This window comes from Topomyia yanbarensis, chromosome 2 (assembly GCF_030247195.1).
Source record: "Topomyia yanbarensis strain Yona2022 chromosome 2, ASM3024719v1, whole genome shotgun sequence".
In the NCBI taxonomy this organism is placed as follows: Eukaryota; Metazoa; Arthropoda; class Insecta; order Diptera; family Culicidae; genus Topomyia; species Topomyia yanbarensis.
The window spans coordinates 6,679,101-6,701,621 of NC_080671.1; the positions used below are offsets into that span (position 1 = coordinate 6,679,101).

General features: G+C 39.3%; 1 protein-coding gene across 2 annotated transcripts in view; it reads left to right on the forward strand.

Annotated features, from left to right (window-relative positions):
- Positions 1–20,267, forward strand: part of LOC131682974 (tRNA-dihydrouridine(16/17) synthase [NAD(P)(+)]-like) — a 310,819-nt gene extending 290,552 nt beyond the window's left edge. For both annotated transcript variants that reach the window (XM_058964803.1, XM_058964804.1), the window contains 7 exons: positions 964–1,563; positions 2,245–2,415; positions 2,765–2,924; positions 18,879–19,074; positions 19,138–19,386; positions 19,446–19,920; positions 19,974–20,267. In XM_058964803.1, coding sequence (XP_058820786.1) covers positions 1,453–1,563; positions 2,245–2,415; positions 2,765–2,924; positions 18,879–19,074; positions 19,138–19,386; positions 19,446–19,920; positions 19,974–20,180 — 1,569 coding nt within the window. In that variant the 5' untranslated portion in view covers positions 964–1,452 and the 3' untranslated portion in view covers positions 20,181–20,267. The remainder of the gene's footprint in view (positions 1–963; positions 1,564–2,244; positions 2,416–2,764; positions 2,925–18,878; positions 19,075–19,137; positions 19,387–19,445; positions 19,921–19,973) is intronic.
- Positions 20,268–22,521: the final 2,254 nt, after the last annotated feature.

A 22,521-nucleotide genomic window follows, 5' to 3' on the forward strand; every position in this document is an offset into this window, starting at 1 on the left:
ATATTTGGTAATTGTTTGTGTTCAGCGGTAAATAAATCGTAATGGTACGTTCTGTCACAGAACTGGAACGTACTAATTTGCCTTTGATATGTGCAAAGATTACTATGTATAATTGTACTATCGCATTATGTTTTGTTCTGCATTTCTCCCATATGTGATATGCATCTGCAAGTAAGCGGTATCCGATCTAGTAACCGAACATTGATTCTCTCACCGTCCATTTATATGAAAGTCTTAATTACAGCATTATCACACACAAACATTAAAATTTAATGGCTTTAAATCATTCAAAATCAATGATTTCGCCTGATCTAATTTGTTGAACGCTATGAGCGCAGAATACCTGAGGTGGTAGAACTCAATAAAGGTGGATATCGTAAGTATAGCCTCCATTTTCACCTTCAGAAAATATTCCTCATCACAAATACTCGGTCTTATGCGAATCACCGGTGCATCACTTCTTGCTTCTGCGACTCACTCATCTCGACAGATTACTAGGGCATAGTATAGTAGAAGTTTCCTTTGTTCTTCAGACAAGGAACACAATATAATAGTAACTTTATTTGTCGCTCGCTTCACACCGGCTGGGTTTCTTATGGTGGACAATAGTTTATTTGGCATATATCTGTCTTCTGATATATTAATAATACACTCGGGGCGTCTTGCTTATGGCGTTTTCGTTTTTTCTTGGTGCTACACTGGTGTAGTGCAAAGAAAGAGATAGACTGATTACACCCAAGTTTGTGTATGAGTGTAGCACCGACTACACCGGTGTAGTGCACTGTCAAAAACGAATATGCCATTAATTCAGTCGCTGCTAGTTCAATTATAAACAAACCCAACGCTTGCTATTTAAGTACACCCATTTCAATGTTCTAGGCAGTTTTACGCTTCTGAACAACTTTTGTAATTGAATGTTTTCAAGTACGGTCAATAATGCTATACTTTCTTGCTATCTTCCAGATTTACAACTCCAACTTTTCACGTGAATGTGGCAAACATCGATCACAGTAGCGTCACATGGCAACCGAGCTTGCTGAACATCCGGGAAACTACCAACGTTAAACTTTGCACCTGTAGACAAACCACAGCCCTATTTTTCCGAAAGTTGTTCATAACACGTTTTCCCCCGGAAAAGGATTTCCGGCAAAACCCAGACCTAAAGCACGACAGGCCCCAACGGAGCAATAGATTATGGTCACAAAAAACGACAACAGCCGGCATCCAGAGGAACATCGAACAAGTTTAGCATCACTGTCACCGACACCATCACCATCATCGCCATCCGCAGCATAGCCTACCGCGACACAGATAGACACTACGAATAGAGTATCTTCGACGCCCGGTTCAACAGGCACAGTGACATCTTCGCCATTCCACACGTCATCTTCGTAGTCGTCGTCGTCATTGTCGGGTGTCATCAGCGGTGAACCGGTAACACCTTTACCAATAATGTTGACCGGTGTTGGGACAGCAAAAGCTACTAGCAATTCCGGTTGCTGTAGGCCGAAGCTGGCAGGGTTTGCCTTCTACGAGAAAGTTTTGGGCTCACCAAAATATGTGGTAGGTTGAAATTGAAATGGAAACAGGTTAGGGAAAGAGAAAAAAATATCAGATTTTCTGCTTTTAGCCACCTTGTTATCAGTTTGTTTTTAGATTTATAACATCAATTTACAGGGTTTTATCCCTGTTAACTCGGTTAAAATTGAATGTTTATTGCATGTAGCTAAAATCTCATACCATAGTAATCAAAGTCTTTTTTATAATGATAAGCATATCTCTACAATCCAATTGATATTACTTTTTCCATAAGTTCTTTCTTACTATAATAGGCACTTGTTACATGAAAGGGTTTTTTTGGATAAATGAAAGCAATGTCTTTTGTTTAGTAGGTTTGTGTGAGATTTTAGCAATTCAGTTGCTCATCGCTTTACGTAATTTTCCTATCCCGGACTTTCCTTTGTCAACGCATTTTTTCAGGTTTTCACGTTCGTGCATCTATTGCGCGATACGAGGAACCCTCAAATTCTTAAAAAATACGAAAAAAGCTATTTAGAATGAAAAAGATTAGAATTACATTTTTTACTTATTTCAATGCCATGCAATCAAACACCGATTAAACACGATAGCTATTAATCAGAGACCTTTCATCGCTACCTCTAAGACAGTTATAGAAATTCAGAGGTGCTAAAGTGATACTCAAATCCCACTTAAACTCTTTTGTAACCGCCATCACTCTTACAGGTGGCCCCTATGGTGGACGCTAGTGAACTGGCTTGGAGGCTATTGAGCCGTCGACACGGAGCCCAGCTGTGCTACTCACCCATGTTCCACAGCAGCTGCTTCACTAAGGACCACAAGTATCGGAAAGACTCACTGCAGAGCTGTCCGGAAGATCGACCACTCATCATACAGGTATGTTATATAGATCACGGTGCGTCCCTGTCAGACGCCTACCTTTATAATATAGAAACAAATCCCTGCGGTATGTTTTGGACCGGTAGAGGTATAATTGCCATTTCCGTATACAAACACGTGACTATGGCGAGGATTATGGCACCGCACGTGACTAAATTTGCGGGAAAACTTTTCGTAATACCAAGAACAAATATGAATAGCAATCAGCAGCAAGTTGAAAGAAGTTACCTCGCCGTGCAAAACCTATTCGCAGAGCCAATTACCTGTCTCTGTTATCGTTCTGCTATGTAGCCCCGTAACACCCCTAACTTTTTTATTTAACTCGTTGTCGTTTCCTTCATCACAGTTTTGCGGTAACGACCCAAAGGTGCTGCTAGAAGCCGCACTGCTCGCCCAGGACCACTGCGACGCCATCGATATCAATCTTGGTTGCCCACAGGCGATTGCCAAACGAGGCCATTACGGTGCTTTTCTACAGGACGAATGGGATCTACTTAAGGAAATCGGTAAGCGTAAAATTCGATTTAGCTAGTTTATGGTGCGGTCGATACCGACAAACGGAGAGAGCAAACTCTACTCCCTAGCATTTGATGAAGCTAGCTAGGTTGTGGAAAATGAACAACCACTTCGACATGCTGCTCATTCCGCCTTCCCCGTAAGGTAGTTCAATCAACAGAAACAAATTAGATGGAATGGGAGTCGTTCAGAGACCTGTGCAATTGAATTGAATTCAAGATTGAAGTTAATAATGGTTATTGATGTGGATGTTTATGCTTTGTGTGATTTATGAAGGCATTAACAGAAAGCTAAACACACTCATAGAAGGCAAGCATTTGGAACCTGTGCGCCGCCACGCCACGCCGCCGCCGCCGGTAAATTTTAACAAACGCCGACGCCGAAAGGTAGACCGGCGGCGCGCCGCCGATGCTTTTTTCCCACGCCGACAATTCGCGAACTCGACAATCGTTGGCTCAAAATTTTAACCACAAATCTAGAAACATTGTCTATGGTCCGAATATACGACGTTAACTGATTCATGATTAATCATATATTGATGTTTATTTGGTATTAGTGGTTGTGAATTAGATCACAACATTAGCAAAGTCTTGATATTTTCTCGCAAATCATTACACGACACTCGGAATACAATTCATGGATCCATTCTTGCTTCGTCAACTGGTTATGATTGCGAGCATATAAGTTACAATTCACCATTCGTGCGCGTGGAAATGTCCACAAATAAAAAAAAACACTTCCACTTTCAAGATATAAGTAATGAAATTTACGATAATTTGCCTGATCTTAATCTTTGCACGTAATCAATTTCACTGGAATACAGTGTATTATTCATCGATTTTTTAACCGATTCATTATAGTATGCTAGACACGATTACCCGTCGAGCTCGTGAAACTGTTCATGATATAGTTCATGAAGTAATTAATTTTCCACATAATCTTAATATACTTACGAAAACAATTTCAAGGAACTCAGACTATTATTCATGGATTATTCGCTATGCTCTTTGGTTTTGAAATTTCTATGTGAGATATTGTGTACAAATGCTAGCAACCAGTCTCATAGGCGCGAGCATTAGATACAAGGAAACTACCAGGACCTGTAACCCTGTTATTCTTTTGTTAAGATTCAGTGTAATGTTCGGAATTAAATGAAACTGCACTAAGCATCAAAAATACATTACTTAGCCACAATTCAAATCCGTGAAATAATTAAGAAAACTATAAGACACGTGACTCTGTGTAAAAAATCCGACGATAAACTCAAGACTAAAACATCACGTTAACACGAAGAGAATTTACGAAAATCGTTGCACATCATTCAATTCTTGACTTTTTTAGTCAATAAAGTTAATAGAAATTAATGTATCATCAAGTCATGAACTAGAATCATAAAAATATTAAGCATATTCAGACACAACCACCTACTAAACATTTGAGTATAATGCCATATTTTTTGCGCGAACTAGTTTTTTGAAAACACAAAAATTATTTTCAATGCGAGGTTTACTTATCATTGATTGAATCGTGACCTATTTTAAAAAAATTTTCTCGAAGAATAGTTGGACAGAATGATCTTGACTTTTCGCGACGCTGGTGCACTGATGTGGCGATGCAGAGGGTAAGATTTCTGGTCTCAAAATTATTCATCGTGTGATCTAGCCAAAAAAAGATTTTCAGTGTCAGTTGCATCAACCCGGTATCACAGACAAAAAAGACGTAACACGAGATGAATTTTCATCACTCGTAGAAAAAACGGTCGTTTTACATTACAAAAAATGCGCCATATCAGCGAGCGTGGTGTTAGTGAAGAGATTTTGACACAGAGCTAAATGCGTTACTTAGTTTCCGCACCCACCCAAAAGCGTTGCCGTCTTTTTAATCTCATGCAAACCAAAATAAACAAAATGGGCCGGAAATGTGAGATTCATTCTTGTCGAAGTGCCCAAGGCGGGAGTTTTTCACAATTATTTCTTAAGTTACAACACGATGCCGATCGCCGAGTAAGCACTTAATAGGATGTTAGTAATTTAATTGATTCGGTGTATCGAATCTGACTAGATGTATGCAATGGATTCGAATTTGTTGGTCCCCGGATCTGCTGGAGCAATTGGCGGAGTGCAGGTGCTACGAAAACTAGAGATACGCTCAGACCATTTTCAATCAGACTTGTTTAGTAATCAGTTTCAACCCAACATCAAGTCGTGGAATTATTATGAATGATGGTAACTGTATATTTAGGTTTCGTTATGGTGTAGATCTGTATGACTCCAGCACATCGAGCATACTTTGCACTCTAGAGAGAAGCAAATCTTAAGTTGAAAGAAAATGTGGTGTCACGGAATCGTATGCGTTATTTTGTACCTACAAGAAGTAAAAGTAAATGCCAACCAGAAAAATGAAGTAAAAGGTCCTTACATGACCATTAAAAGTGACATTTCTGCGCAGTAATGTAATTAATGCCATTAGTAACGCCTCGTGTTAGGGTACCCGATATCTGTGGGACTCTTAAAGAGCGACGGTAAAGAAGACTGAAATGAAACAAAAAACAATGAAACGACAACAAGAATTAATTAATTTTATTTTACCGTTTTAATTTCCCAAACATAGAACTATAAATAATTATTATGGGTTATTGAAATACAGTCGTTACTCTGCATTCTTTAAATTTGTCCATTGCAATCATTATTTCATGCGAAGTCGTAGTATGCGACATCGACATTTTTTCTATTTCGTTCTTTAAATTTTGCAACTGTAAAATAGTCCCGCCATTCATTTATTATCTTGCATTTGGCAAGCAGGGTGGGCACTTGTGACGCATCAGCGAAATTAAATGCATTTCTTTCCATCAAAATAGAAATTCATAATGCATTTTGCGTTGCAAGTAAGACGTCAAAACCCTACAAAAACTAGCCCTACATGCAACAAAACATCTAACAAAGTGGATCAGCGTAGGACGATTGTTAAACAATCTTTTCTGCGAAGGAGTGCAAAGTTGTTGCAAAAATGGAAATTAAATGCATTTTTTCTAATTTGTAGCAAATTTGTAATACATTCTGAAAGTGATCTGCCCCTAGGTGGGCACTATTGGGGCTTCAGTTGAAAAAAAATTACTTGATATGATTGCGAGAATTCCATTTTGTGCAATGTGTTCAACAGATGTCGCTAGTACATCGTGAGCGATGATTTTTTTTAGAATTTTCTTCAAGCTGGTAACGTCTGTTTGTATGTGCTGCGAAATCTGTTACCAATTTGGGAAAGGAATTTTACTGCTTAGAATTGTTTTTAGTTACATAGGCGTCAATATTCGTCACGCCGACACACGCCGGCGCGCCGCCGCCGATAGGGTCCAACGGCGTGACGCCGCCGCCGCCGGCCAAATATGTCGCTTACGCCGCCGCCGATTAAAAATGCATCGGCGCACACCTCTATTTGGAACTATATTCCCGGATATTAAAGTTTTTTCCGGAAGTATTAGTACATTGCTTCTTGAAAACCACTTCTCAATATGCCAAAAACTCAGAAATTTTGTAATTGTAATTGAGAGGCTGAGAGTAAGAGTGGGTTAAAATTTTGTTCAGAGCAAAAGTGGGTTAAAATATTCTGTTAGATCAGAAATGGTATAGTCATCACACCTCAGGCAAAAGTGGATCAAATATTAATTCGCGCAAAAATGGTTCGACAAAATTTTCAGGGCAAGACTGGTATAGAATATTAACCCATTTTTGCGCTAAGAAAAGAATCAGAATTTTCTTATTCGGACTTGTGGGAAACGAAATTTTATTAAATTTTTCGATGCCTTAGAAATCGTGTAATATAGGATCCGTATAGGTCAATAGGCATCGGAAATTGACGATTGCCGCCATTTTGAAATCCAAGATGGCGACTTCCGGTTCCCACAAAGTAGTGAGAACCACCATCAATATGGGTGTCATTTGAAAGGGGATGGTGGGCAGACATCGAAAATTGACCTTCACCGCCATTTTTAAATCCAAGATGGCGACTTCCGGTTACCACAAAATAGTGAGAACCACCATCAATATGGGTGTCATTTGAAAGAGGATGATCAGCAGACACCAAAAATTGACCATTTCCGCCATTTTGAAATCCAAGATGGCGACTTCCGGTTACCACAAAATAGTGAGAACCACCATCAATATGGGTGTCATTTGAAAGGGAATGGTGAGCAGACATCGAAAATTGACTTTCACCGCCATTTTGAAATCCAAGATGGCGACTTCCGGTTACCACAAAATAGTGAGAACCACCATCAATATGGGTGTCATTTGAAAGGGAATGGTGAGTAGACATCGAAAATTGACTTTCACCGCCATTTTGAAATCCAAGATGGCGACTTCCGGTTACCACAAAATAGTGAGAACCACCATCAATATGGGTGTCATTTGAAAGGGAATGGTGAGTAGACATCGAAAATTGACTTTCACCGCCATTTTGAAATCCAAGATGGCGACTTCCGGTTACCACAAAATAGTGAGAACCACCATCAATATGGGTGTCATTTGAAAGGGAATGGTGAGTAGACATCGAAAATTGACTTTCACCGCCATTTTGAAATCCAAGATGGCGACTTCCGGTTACCACAAAATAGTGAGAACCACCATCAATATGGGTGTCATTTGAAAGGGAATGGTGAGTAGACATCGAAAATTGACTTTCACCGCCATTTTGAAATCCAAGATGGCGACTTCCGGTTACCACAAAATAGTGAGAACCACCATCAATATGGGTGTCATTTGAAAGGGGATGGTGAGCAGACACCGAAAATTGACCACCACCGCCATTTTGAAATCTAAGATGGCGACTTCCGGTTACCACAAAATAGTGAGAACCACCATCAATATGGGTGTCATTTGAAAGAGGATGATCAGCAGACACCGAAAATTGACCATTACCGCCATTTTGAATTCCAAGATGGCGACTTCCGGTTACCACAAAATAGTGAGAACCACCATCAATATGGGTGTCATTTGAAAGGGAATAGTGAGCAGACATCGAAAATTGACTTTCACCGCCATTTTGAAATCCAAGATGGCGACTTCCGGTTACCACAAAATAGTGAGAACCACCATCAATATGGGTGTCATTTGAAAGGGAATGGTGAGTAGACATCGAAAATTGACTTTCACCGCCATTTTGAAATCCAAGATGGCGACTTCCGGTTACCACAAAATAGTGAGAACCACCATCAATATGGGTGTCATTTGAAAGGGAATGGTGAGTAGACATCGAAAATTGACTTTCACCGCCATTTTGAAATCCAAGATGGCGACTTCCGGTTACCACAAAATAGTGAGAACCACCATCAATATGGGTGTCATTTGAAAGGGAATGGTGAGTAGACATCGAAAATTGACTTTCACCGCCATTTTGAAATCCAAGATGGCGACTTCCGGTTACCACAAAATAGTGAGAACCACCATCAATATGGGTGTCATTTGAAAGAGGATGGTGAGCAGACATCGAAAATTGACCTTCACCGCCATTTTGAAATCCAAGATGGCGACTTCCGGTTACCACAAAATAGTGAGAACCACCATCAATATGGGTGTCATTTGAAAGGGAATGGTGAGTAGACATCGAAAATTGACTTTCACCGCCATTTTGAAATCCAAGATGGCGACTTCCGGTTACCACAAAATAGTGAGAACCACCATCAATATGGGTGTCATTTGAAAGAGGATGATCAGCAGACACCGAAAATTGACCATTACCGCTATTTTGAATTCCAAGATGGCGACTTCCGGTTACCACAAAATAGTGAGAACCACCATCAGTATGGGTGTCATTTCATACACCTTTAAAATTTGAAGATCCAAGGAATATTAATAAACCCAAAAATGGATTGAACTGAACCAAAAGCAATTTTATTGAAAATTAGCATTTTTTCGCTTTTTTCCTCATATAACCTATTTTAAAACCACTAAAATTAATATGGAGTAGCATATATAATATTTTTATTGATGCGAGAAACAAATCACAAAATTTTAATTTCGCGCGGGTCGATCATTCTTATCCAGGGGGTGGCATCCGTATGTTGATGTACAGACGTTGACAGTATCCAACATATAGTGGGCCCGGTCGCTTCTAGGCTCATACCTCCCATGCTCTTGCGCTTCTAGGCTCATACCTCCCATGCTCTTGCATTGGGTTGTTTTATCTTTATTGTCTTCATGCCTCATCCACGAAGTATGAAGTGTGTGGTGCTGCATCCATGATGACTCCACCACCCTTGACGTGAGAGTGTCTTGGAATGCTCGAGTCGAATAAATGGTAGTTAAACTGAATCGGATAGCGTTTCCGAGTGAACGTAACGATTGAGCATTTACTCGGATGTAAAACCATTCTGTTTAGGTCACACCACGTACTAAAGCTCTCCAGTTCACTCTGAAGAAACTCGGAATCGGTTTTATCCCGTATTTGTCGAAAAATTTTCATATCATGGGCGAATGAAAGGCGGGGCCCTTGTAATTTAATATTGATGTCATTAAAGTAGAGGAGGAAAATTAATGGACCGAGATGGCTACCTATTGAGATGCCGGATGTAGTGAAGAATGGTGCAGATAGGCAGTCCTTAATGCTGATTTGGAATTGCCTTCCATCGAGGAACCAACGCAGAAGTTGTCCATGAATACCGAGTTTGTCCAGCTTCGCTATTGCGACATCATGGTTGATTTTGTCGAAGGCCGAACCGATCCATGTGAATAGCATCGGTTCGCAATCCGTCAGTAAATCCATCGAGTACATATGTTGTAAACGAGAGCAGGTTGGTCGTTGTCGATCATTTAGGCATAAAACCGTGTTGTTGCAATGTAATGTTTGCAGTGAAAGAAAATCGGATCTAAAACGGCTACTACTGAACACCCCCTTTCGAACGTTACCCATGTTTATGATGGTTCTCACTATTTTCTGGTAACCGGAAGTGACCATATTGGATTTCAAAATAGCCTAATTGTCGATTTCCGATGTCTACTGACCACCCCTTTCAAATGACACCCATATTGATGGTGGTTCTCACTATTTTGTGGTAACCGGAAATCGCCATCTTGGATTTCAAAATGACGTAATAATCAATTTCCGATATTTACTGACACTCGCTTTCAAATTATACCCATATTGATGATGGTTCTCTCTACTTTGTGGTTACCGGAAGTCGCCATCTTAGATTTCAAAATGGCGTAACAATCGATTTCCGATGTCTACTGACCCATTTTTAAATGACACCCATATTAATGGTGGTTCTCACTATTTTGTGGTAACTGAAAGTCGCCATCTTGGATTTCAAAATTACGTAATAATCAATTTCCGATATCTACTGACACCTCTTTTAAAATGACACCCATATTGATGGTGGTTCTCACTATATTGTGGTAACCGGAAGTCGCCATCTTGGATTTCAAAATGGCGGTAATGATCAATATTCGGTGTCTGCTAACCACCTCCTTTCAAATGACACCCATATTGATGGTGGTTCTCACTATTTTGTGGTAACCGGAAGTCGCCATCTTGGATTTCAAAATGGCGGTGGTGGTCAATTTTCGGTGTCTGCTCACCATCCCCTTTCAAATGACACCCATATTGATGGTGGTTCTCACTATTTTGTGGTAACCGGAAGTCGCCATCTTGGAATTCAGAATGGCGGTAATGGTCAATTTTCAATGTCTCCTCAATTCAAAATGGCGTAATTATCGATTTCCCATATCTACTAACCACCTCCTTTCAAATGATACCCATATTGATGATGGTTTTCCCTGATTGGTGATAAATCATTTTTGAAAACATTCTTAGAATAAAAATGGAATATATATATATCCTCTCAGGGCAAAAGTGGTATATCTTTTTAACCCACTTTTGCGCTAAGGTTTTTTTTATCCCATTTCTGCTCTGACTGGTACTTAAACCGGTTTTGCTCTACATAAAACGTATACCGCTTTTGCTCGCAGCGAATTTTTAACCCACACTTGCTCTCAGCCTCTCAATTGATATTAATAAAAATCTAAAACCATTCTCATAGAAAACTTTCTTATTAAACCACATATTGAAAATAATATTTACACTGAAAATCAATTAAATTCTTGGTACATTTCCAAATAATAGTTTTAACTGAAAAGGATGAATTTCAAACACTAAAATTCTATTTAAATTAGTGCCTTTCTGCACAAATTGGTTAATCGATTTTTTTCCTTTTTGGGTGCAATTTTTTGATAATGCAATGCATTCAAACAAGGTTTTCAAACCAAAAGAAAGATCGTTTTCACTTTCTCGTTTGCAAATCAGACATTCTGTCCTTGCTTCCCGAGGCCTCACTCGGGATCAGCCAGTTTTTTTTAATTCCTTTATTTGAAAGGACTCGTAGCGGTAGCTTAACGGAGTCATGGACCTTTTATAGATTTACAATATGTAAAAAATAACAATTCAAACAAATATTATTTATCCGTTGGATCTCGTGCGTGCAACATTTGTCTGCTCGCGTACTGCCTCAGGGAGGTCATTTAATTCCCTCTTGTTGTTCATCATCGTTGAAGTTGTCTTGGTGCCCACGAGCAGATATTCTTCCCTGCTTCTTGCACTTGAGGTTGACCAGGGTAAACCCGTCGTCGTGATTGTTATTACCTTCCTTGTCTATGTAGACTACAGTTTAGTTCGGGGTACTGGATGCTTTTTGTGGTTGTCATTATGGTCTGAACAGCTGCCACAAATTTGGCCAACGTTTATGATTCAAAAATATGTATTAGGAAGGTTTGCCGTAGATGAGTTGGCAATCGGTTGAGATATCTTTTCTGCATCATCGGCACATCTTGTTCATGATGTGCTGTCTGATTGCAGTACTTGCACGTAGGTGTTTGCCCCTCATGGGTGCGTAGCGTAGTTTGTTTAATTGTAGTTCCGCGAGTTTTGAGTTTTATAGTCAAGTACGAGGGAATAGGTCTTTCGAACGGTATCTTCACTACAAAACCGCCGTTAAGAATACCCGGAAAGATGTTTCTCGAAGTATGAGGTGTAACGGATTCTACTTCTTCGTATTGCGACATGCATTTTGCAATTGGCTCAAGAGGGATACGAGGTGATAGGTCATGTAGCTTCACATCTTTTTAGTCATTTTCTATATAAAGGAGAATCTTAATTCCAACGTTGTCACTTTCAACCACGTGTTTTAAATTGTTTTGCAAAACAAAGCGCTCGGCTTTGGTTGACGTGTTGAATGATATTAATACCGCATTGTGAAGGTAATGATACTGAAGGTACGTGACTTCCACAAGTTTAAACTGCATTTTCACTGGTATTTTACTTCACAAAAACTCGGTTGTATTGAACAAAATTTAAAATAAACGAACGTGGCGCTGGGTTGAAGAAGAGTTTTTTCGTCAACTTTACTCATGACAACAAGAATAATCCTATTTTTCCTTTGTTCTCGGAACGAGACGTCCATTGTTCACTTGGCTCGATTGTAGGTCTAGCATAGCATAGCATTGCAAAAACGATCGCACTCATCATGGGTGGCTGATACAGTGATACTGCACACCTGGCCATGTCCTTACGATCGCTAATGGGAAGGGAATGTTAGTTGAATACCTACTTTAGAAGATACGGGGAACCCACACAATCTTCACTAACTATGAAATAACAATAAACTGGGTTGATCTCACCGATTTTTTCTTGAATACACTGCAACCGGAACAAGCTTCAGGAACCACCGTCCCACCACATTCATTCTGCCATAGATCTTTGTTATTTTCGTTATAGGTTTCAATAACAATTTCCAAATACACAGGAATAAATACGGCGTCAGAAATTGCGGGTAACTGGATAGCTATTTCTCCATATCTCAACTATGTTTTCTAAAAAATGGCACGCCTTTTAGTCCTGCCTCATCTGAGTAAAATGCCGAAGTTCTCGGGAAGGTATCATGGAAGCGACGAGTTGTCTTGGAAAAGCGACCGACTTAAAGAGTCCGCGCGAGAATGACGGACATCGAGAATTTGCACTTTCTTCGAAAGACACTGCTGTCTTACCATGTCATTAATAAGTCCTGGTGTCCTGATCGTATCACGATGTTTGGAGTTCAGGCTTGCAGCCGGATTCACAGCCACATTGTTTCTAAGAACAGACATCTAAATGGTAACCACTTTTTCAATTTTCATCAGCAGTATGTTTATAAAATCCGGAATAAACCAAAAAAATTGTAAAAACTAAGAAATGATGGCAGCGAAACTTTATTGCTTCCTTAACGCCTGGCTACTACGATCACCAAGTCTCGATAACGAATCTTCACTGGGCTCGATTGTAGGTCTACGGCAAAAGTAGAAAATAGACTGGGTCAACCTGTTAGTATAGGTAAGATGTGTGACGACTTGGATTTATCGTCTAACTGGCACTAGATATTGAGATGAATTCGCAACACGAAAATCTAACTTAAGGTGAAGATATGTGGAAGCCAGGAACGCACGCTTGTTGCTAGGCACCGACGCGCTTGTTTACATTGAGAAAAAATGGAATTCGAAGTGAAAATTCAAACGCACAAATGAGTTTTCGGACATTTTCCTTCGGTCATCTGCACATTGGCAGAAAATTTGAAGTTTAGTTAGTAAACGATTAAAGTTTCGCGGATATTTTTTCAGTGATGTGTGATTAAAGTGCATTTGAAAAAGTGTTCTGAAAATGAGAAAAAATGTTATGAAACGAAACCCCAAGTGAAGAGGGGTGAAATATGGCTTTTTGGATTTAGCGCCTAACTGCTTCAAGCTTACTTATGAGGAGAGTTCGAAGCACACAAATCTACTTTAAATTAAACAATGCTCTTGATTTCAGGAGTTTAGTTATAATTTTCGTTTATTTGATCCATGAATTTGTTTTCGAATTTAACATGCTTAATTATGAGACTCATGTTCAAGTTTTTGTTGTTTGTGTGATTCGTATCGCTTCGTCGCAAATCTGTGTGTTCCGACTAAATTACTTTGATCTCGCTGTAAAACCGTTTACTTCGTTCACTAAACTCTACCAAATCGTAGTTGTACTATCAACGTTTTGACTGCCTCTATTAGCTGCTTCGCAAAATTGTTGCTCAACCAAAATAATTCAATTTAATCTCGCCGCCGAGAACAAATTCTCCATTGTTTCGTCATACTGTGTTGGAAATACTATTTCGTGATCATGAACCAGTTAGTAGATAAACCATGCGGAAAGTGTAGAATTGCATTGGGTAAATCTGACCCAGCCGTGTGCGATGGATTTCGTTATTTTCACAAACACTGCACCAGCCTAACGGAAGATAAATTATCCGCTTGTAGCGGCTCGAATGTGCTATGGATGTGTGACGATTGCCGTAGCCTTCTGGAAGACGCAAAATTTCGTAATTCGATCAGCTCGGTTAAATCTGCCTATGAGATACGAGTGAAACAGTGCGATGATGAGATTGGATGTTTAATGCAAAGTATCGAGTCATTGAATTCTACCACGACTAAACTTATAGATTGCATAAAACCGATTTCTTCTTTGCAACACAGCGAAAGTGCCATTGTCAATGCGAAACCCCAACATTCTTCTCCAATAACAGCAAACTGCTCAGAAACAATGTATACTAAAGGAGCTGCGAACGATAGTTTTACGCTATTTTTTTCCAAAAAATATCAAAAACGACGTCAGTGAGCAAGAAATTTCGGTTCTTGTAATAGAATGCTTAAGCGTAAATGGTTCTGTAAAGGTGAAAAAACTCGTTTCGAGTAGGCAAGACGTTAGACTACGTTTCATTTAAAGTGGAGCCAGACACTAGTTTGAAAAAGCACGATTCAGGTAATTTCGGGATCTTCGCCATGATGTACCCTGGATACCAACCGTTCGAGTGGATTCTTCTAGATCTTAAGTTGATCTCTATTTATTGTTGTGTGAATTGTTTCAGTGTTAAAAAATGTGACTGATTGAGTATTTCATGTGAATTCTTTTTGTAAATATTGTATTTATGCTTCCTGTAAATTTAAAGTGCTCACATTAGTTTTAAGTTTTCAATAAGACTGCGAAAGTCCGTTAAATAAACAAATAAATACAAATACAAATGATACCACGAGCATTGTCAAGATTTTCGTAATTTTTCTTAAGTTTAGTATCGGATTTTTCACGTGACAGTATGAACTGGAATATAAAAATGTAATCGATCGGCAGCATCTGTAAACTATTACATGAACACGAATTGTCAATCTGTAATGAATTTTAATTGTCGATATCTTTCCGTGCATCATCAAATCAATAAAGATATTCGAGGATCCACAAGTTAGATCTTATATTTGCTGCTCGAACCTCTGACTGCTTTCTATCAGCTGGGCACAATTTTATTCTATTTGTTTCAAGTCTATATTGGACTCCAAAACGCAACCGGCTGTGGTGGACTAGGAGGTTGATAACAGTTTATTATCTTTCTCCGGAAAAAAACCAGCCGGCGGGTTGAAGTATCTCAACCAAAAATAAGAGGCGACTGAAAACAGGAGTCCTCAAGTCAAGGTGTTTCACCGTGCCGAGGACTGAATGGCAGACAGGACTAAAATATGCCAGTCGCGCACGGAGTGTAGTGGGTCTTACCCTTGCTGTGTTAAGCGAATCTCTGACACAGTGGACATCATGGCTACTATTCAGCGCACTGAGCATTATTGATGTGATCTTTGTGAATCCGATTACGGAACATCATATCATTTGATATGCAACTGCCCTGTAGTAGTGCAATTACGTATCCGGATTTTTGGTTCTCCATACATAGATGAACCTATGTACAGAGAGCTGAAACTGAAGGATATGCTATTGTTCCTAACCCAGTGTGGCAAACAGCTATAGTTTTAGCCGTATTTGAATGACAATACCTCTTCGGGGGTGTTGTCGTTCTGTTAGCTCAATATCCCCTTGGGGGTTGATATATCTGCTCACTGCTTAAATAAATATTCTAAATCCCTCCGGGGGTTGGAAGTTTATTACTGCTATTGTAGCACCTGCAGATCGTTCAGAGTCACTCCGGGGGTGCAGAATGGTCTGTTTTAATTGTTCTGTGTCGTTATTTTCCTTACCACTAACCTTACCACTTCCCCAATCCTTTCCATCAAGAAATGATGAAAAGACAATTCTGGGCAAGGCACAAATCTCAGATCAACATGGGGAACGTGCCATTTGAGCCAAACGCAACCGATTCCTGATTCCTGATGTATGAATATCCATGAATGTATGCCTGTATGTGTGGATGTGTATAGGAGCAATGCATCCCTGAGCAACATAATAGGTTAGCCTCTGAGCCGCCAAAACGCTTATGGGAAGCCGGGTGCGTGATCATAGGTGTAACCATAAAGCACTGTACACACTGACAGATGCAACGGTTGCAGAAATAGGTTGTTGAGACAGCCCGATTGGAATCTACACGTTACTACAAAGGATGTGATCAAAACCTGTTAGTTCTCGAGACATGTGGAGCCATTAATGGCCACTTTCGGTCTTTTCGCGCATCGTATTTTTCGTTAGTGTTGGCAAGCTCAAGTCAAAATATTTAGAATTTCAGGTGTTGATGAGTTTTCATTTATTCAACAGAAGTGTCGCTATGTCCGGACTTGAGCTTTTTGGGATTTTTTTTCTTTTGAACAGCCTTTTTAGGTTAATGGGTGATTCTTTTTGTTTGGACATTTAAAATTCTGCGAAATATTTTTTTTGACAAAAAGCTCGTGTCGGGCTATATCCAATGGAATAACAATTATAGAAAGATTGCTCTTTGCCAGTTTCAACTATTCGAACCGGAGAAAACTTGCCACAAAGTCTGGTGCAATTTTATGCGGAGTTGCGGTGTAGAGTTGTAAAAAGAAGAGTTGACTAACAAAATTAAAAAACGCGTAAAATATCGTGAGTAGTTTGTTTGCAATCCATTACAAGCAAAAGACCGCCTTAATAGTGTATGAAATATATCAATCGATAATGGAACATATTAGCATTATATAACTTGACGAACTAGAATCAAATAAAATTATCCCCCTTACCTTGCGGTATTTCAACAAGTATGTATACACTTATTTGTTGCCACCCTGTGCAATAGTAAAGTTATAAATGATAGTGCACATTAAATTGAAAACCTAGAAGTGCAATAAAAGAAGTGTTCAAACAAATACAGGAGTGGTGGTGACAATCTCGTTTGGAATTACGAAATAAAGTTGGAACACGTGATAAAATAAAAGGAAAAAAACAAGTTGTATTGCCAGGTTAAGCATGGCAGATAAACTATAGCAGAAGGTGGCTTCATTTTCCTGACCAGTATACAGCATACGCCTGCAACATGGTAGCATAGGAAACCACAGATGCCCATTCTTCGATGGAGTATGACGAAGAAAGTTTGAGACAATAAATCGAATTTTATTACGGTGTGAAAAAGTGGAGCAACTCTCATCCTTCTTCAACCTGTTGATCATCGTCATGTGCTAGGAACGGTTGATGTGAAAAGTTAGAGCTGACGCCTGACTATGACGATATTGTCATTTGAGATGTGTTTTACATACCCACTGGAAGTGTAGAACATGACTGATATGAGAGGCAATGTTAAAGTGTTCAATATAGCCAATAGAGTTAATGCATTTAACTTTTAGAAGGGGTAGTGAAGAGTATGACTTTTCCCATAAAACAATATTTATTGGCTAACAGTACTATGATTGTAAACTTTTCAAAAGATGTGGACTCACATTATTGATAAACCCAAAACTATTTGGCTTTGTACAATGCTTCCTCGGCACAGAAATGAAACAAAATAGTTTAACCAAACTTTTCAATAGTTTTTATATTTGGCCGTCTTAATACTACGTCTTAATTCACGCTTCACAGATTGAAAATGAAATAAATGGTCAAAGCAAGCCTTTTCGTGCATAACTGTTGTGAATGACACTTATTTCGTTTTTAGATCAGAGTAGCTCTATGTTCACTCGAAACAGTCATTTTATATGGTTTTTGTAATTTGAACGACTCGATTCTAAAACCAAAATTGGCATTAATTTATTCTGCCGAATCTTAGCTTTTTGTTTCTTTGGTCGATATCTCAACAACTGAGAACTCAGCAAACTAATTTTTGTTGAGATCTCAGTAAATACGACGTTTAATAGCTCGTCGCTGTTGTGCTTATGACAAACGCCATTTTGGGGCAAACTGAGTTAGATATGCCAAATTACTTGTCTGAAAAATCTCTACAAAGTGGCGGTTTCAGAATTTTGAAATTCTACTTCGTTACTAAGATATAGCGAGAAACATGCTGAGAATTTACGAGTTTTTTGCTTCAAATCACTGTATCTTGGGATTCGCTCAAACTATATTCAAGTTTTAGATATTATGTGAAAATATCTGAGGAACACAATGGCATAAAAATTTTCCAAAGAAAAATGCACGAGTTGCGGAAAAAACACATTTTAAGTTTTAAATTGGAAATATAGCCTATTTGGCAACACTGTAACCAAAAGTTACTATTTTTACAGATTCCCTGATTCATTTCCTTCAAAATGCATCTAACCGATTTTTATAGACCAAATTAAACCAAAGATATGAATAAAAATTGAAAATTGATGATTTTTTTCTATGGAAAATTTTCCATGCATGATTATGACACGTCATACAAATTTTGTCCTCAATACACGTCTATGACACGTGTGAGTGCGACTTTTGTTTACATTCATAGTAAAAACTCGCAACATAGTCAACCGATCTTCGTAATATTTGAGAGATTAATACAGAATACATAGAAGCACCTATTGTCTTCTTTGGATTGTTTATACCATTTATATGTTTCAAGATATTCAATCTGAAACTTTAAAAATCGTTTTCCTCGAAATGTGCTATATGGCGCTTGTCATAAGATACCACAACAGCGACTAGCTGAGACCCACTCAGATTTTCTCACGAACCATGCGCGTTTTTTTTTTTTCTATTTGCAGTGGCCACCCTGCACAAGCATCTGAGCGTACCGGTAACCTGTAAAATTCGTATATTCGAAGACATTGACAAAACAATCCGCTACGCTAAAATGCTGGAAGCAGCCGGTTGCCAAATGTTGACAGTCCACGGGAGAACTCGAGAGCAGAAGGGACCGCTAACCGGAGTGGCTGAATGGAGTTATGTGAAAAAATTGAGGTACGTTTTCTTCCATTTGAAAAATACGGTCAGATTACAAATTGAGATTTTTTTTTTAAACAGGGAAGTTTTGAAAATACCACTTCTATCGAACGGAAATATCATGTCAGTGGAGGATATTCACCGCTGTCTGGAAGAAACGGGTGTCAACGGAGTAATGACCGCCGAAGGAAATTTGTTCAATCCTTTTTTGTTTGAAGGAGTCAATCCAACCGCCTGGAGCGTAGCCTACGAGTATCTAGATATCGTAGAAAAGTATCCAGCTCCAATCTCCTATATCCGGGGGCATCTCTTCAAAGTGTTTCATCATTTGTAAGAACACCTATTTGTCTTTTGATCCCTTTTATGAACCATTTCAATCTACTTTTCAGGATGAATCTAACATCCAATGCAGCCCTGCGGGAGGAAATGGCCATCTGTCACAACGTACCCGAATTCCGGGCCATCGTTAAACTTCTAGAACAAAAATATCTTCCCTTCCATGAAGGCCGCCAGAAATGGACCGGCGAAGCATCTAACCTGCCGTCGATAGAAACACCGCCAAAATTGGACAGCAACCTCTCGTTACCACCGTGGCTGTGCCAACCGTACATCCGGGCTGCTCCGGAGGTACACCGGCAGAAGTTAGAGGAAGCATCTCGGCTAGCGGCTGATCCGAATCGTGAAAAAAGAGCATTCTACGATCAGGAAGGTAACGAAATATCACGCAAAAAGATGAAGAAAATGCGACGCGTGCAGCGTAGGCCAAACCGAGCCGGCCTACTGCCGGGGGACCCGGAACGAGAACCCGGCCGAAGGTTTGATGAGCTTTGCAAAAACGGGAAAATCGAGTGCACTAATCCAATGGTAAGATTGATTTATCAGACGTTGGTCACTAATTATGACTGAATATATTTTAGGGTTTAAAGTGTGACGAGAAACTGTGCCGAGTCTGCTGCAAAAATCGATGTTTTCACGAGAACTTAGATTGCGTTGGCCATAAACTATTTATTAAATCGCGGCGAAATAAGGCGATAGCACTTACTGCTGCAGAGAAAGAGCGAGAAGGCAGCAATAATGACGATCGCCAACAACTACCTCAGGCAGATGTTGTAACTGAAAGTTGATATCGGATTCATATAGGTAAATGTGAATTGTTAATTTTTGGTTAATTATTTGAATTGATCATTAGAAAAGTGTATTTTCAAACCAAATTCAAATATGTGTGTTTATCTGAACCGAACGTAACATTCCCAATCATCTGTCTCATCTCAATGTAACAATGGATGAATGCTTGCTTGAGTAGAACCCTGTCAAGCTTGATTGCGGTCGGCAACAAGGTCTAGCAGCGTCAGATGACTCTGCAGGTTCTCGGCTTCTAGTTGATCACACCGAACTGAACTGTCCTTCCGAAGCTGATGAGACTTTCTAATGGCTCCAGTATTGGTGTTTCCAAGCGTAGCAAGGAGATCGAAAATACTCGAACTTTCATTCCTATTACAACCGTACATACGACTAGACGTGATTCTCATCAACATCCCGAACGTTCCCGTAATCATCAAGTGCCTTTTGTTCTCAACAGTAGTTTACCGGTTTTCAATAATTAAATGTGGCTTTGATAACCCAAATCAAAGAAATGAAATCACCAAATCAGGCATCCTAGGCAATGACTCAAATTGGGAATAGAAAATAGTGTGCGCGCTCAACTGATTTTTTGTTGACGTCAGCGTCACGCAATCGTCAACTGGCTTGATCGCACGAATCACCCACGTATCCGCTATGTAGCATTCCGAGCTAGCCCAGTCACGTTCGAACCTTTCCAATTTTTCTAGCTAAATATTGTCTGGCGGCTGAAGAAAATTGTTCCGTATGAGGCTACAGAGGATTGTATACTATTCCCCCGAAAATCATTCCCCAGAATGTACCATTCCCCAGAATTCCATACCCCAGAATGCACCATTTCCCAGAAAGTCATTCCCTAGAAATTTTTTTATTTCCTTCCCACTTCTATCGAGCGACATTCTTCGCTTTCGATTCGATCACATTTGAAATGATTTGCATTGTGTTGAAACCGAAAATTAGGACATTATTTATTCCGAATTAAAATAAAGAATTTGCTGATTTTCCCCAAAAACCATTCCACAGAAACTAAAATTCCGAAGTGTTTCCCCAGAATGAACTATTCTCCAGAAAACCACATCCAGAATGAACCAATGCTCAGAAGTTACACCGATATAACCATTTTCCAGACGATATTTTTGAAATGGAAAAAAAACTTGATGAAAATCAGAATGTTGGCCATATTGCTCCCTCGAAGAGTGCACTGCTACCAGCATTAGACAAAAGCAATATTTTTACATTCATTTTAATAGTATAAACATACATATAGGACAGATCGCAATATTCAGTACAGGTGTGTTTTTGAGAGCCATTTGGTAACAACCATAGAAAGCGGTAGCCCCCTTCCTAGGATCACAAAGAATGAAAGTAAGGTTATTTGGCGAAACCAAAATTTTGTACATTACCTAAGTCAAGGAACTGATACAGTGTTAAGCTGCTGAGGATAAGCCGTCGAAAGCGGCGGCTCCTGGCAAACAAGGCAGTTATCCATTCGCATACCCGATTTACACGAACATAGGAATTGTTTCCTTGTTTCAAACATGAACAGTTCTTTATATCTTTATGCCAAATAACTCTTGCACGCAAACTTTTGATCTTTTTGTCTACCCGGTTTATTTAAACATAGGTGTTGGTTCCTTCTTTCTAGCTTTCCCTGAATCTATGTAAAAATCGAAATGAATGCACATTTTGACAAACGGTTTGATGTGTTTTTAGAGTATTTATCCTTCTTTTGCATTGGAATGTTTCGTACGATCCACCCGATTGCTCGGTTTACTCAAACATGTGGCACTAAATACACTCGAAAGGTACTTTTACCATATAATGTTTCATGTCAAGCGATGTTACGCCAAATGGCTTTGTGTCAAGCAGGGTAATCTTTTTCAGAAGCTAGAACAACGTTTAAAGTGTTATTTTTCATTTGAATACATTTCCTAAAAGAGCTTCCCATCTCTTCCTTTGACTTTCAGATTTTGGAATATTTGTTTTGCTACACTTTTGAAGTTACGCAATGTTTTTTAAGGTCTTTCGAGATAGTGACTACGATCGAAGTTTCTTATTTGATGCATTTCATTGGTCATATTCATATGACGACTATATCAAGGACACGTTCCTGGTTGACCTGGTTGTGAGGCCGCCGTTTTCATCCTCCGCAGCTTTACACCGCATCAGTTCCTTGACTGAGGTAATGCACAAACCTTTGGCATCATCACAAAAAATGAACAAAACATTAACTTTTCTGGGGAATGGGGCATTCTGAATAATGGCTTTCTAGGCAATGGTACAGTATGGGAAATGTTTTGCTGGGGTATGGTACATTGGGAATGGCTTTCTGGGAAATGGCTTTTG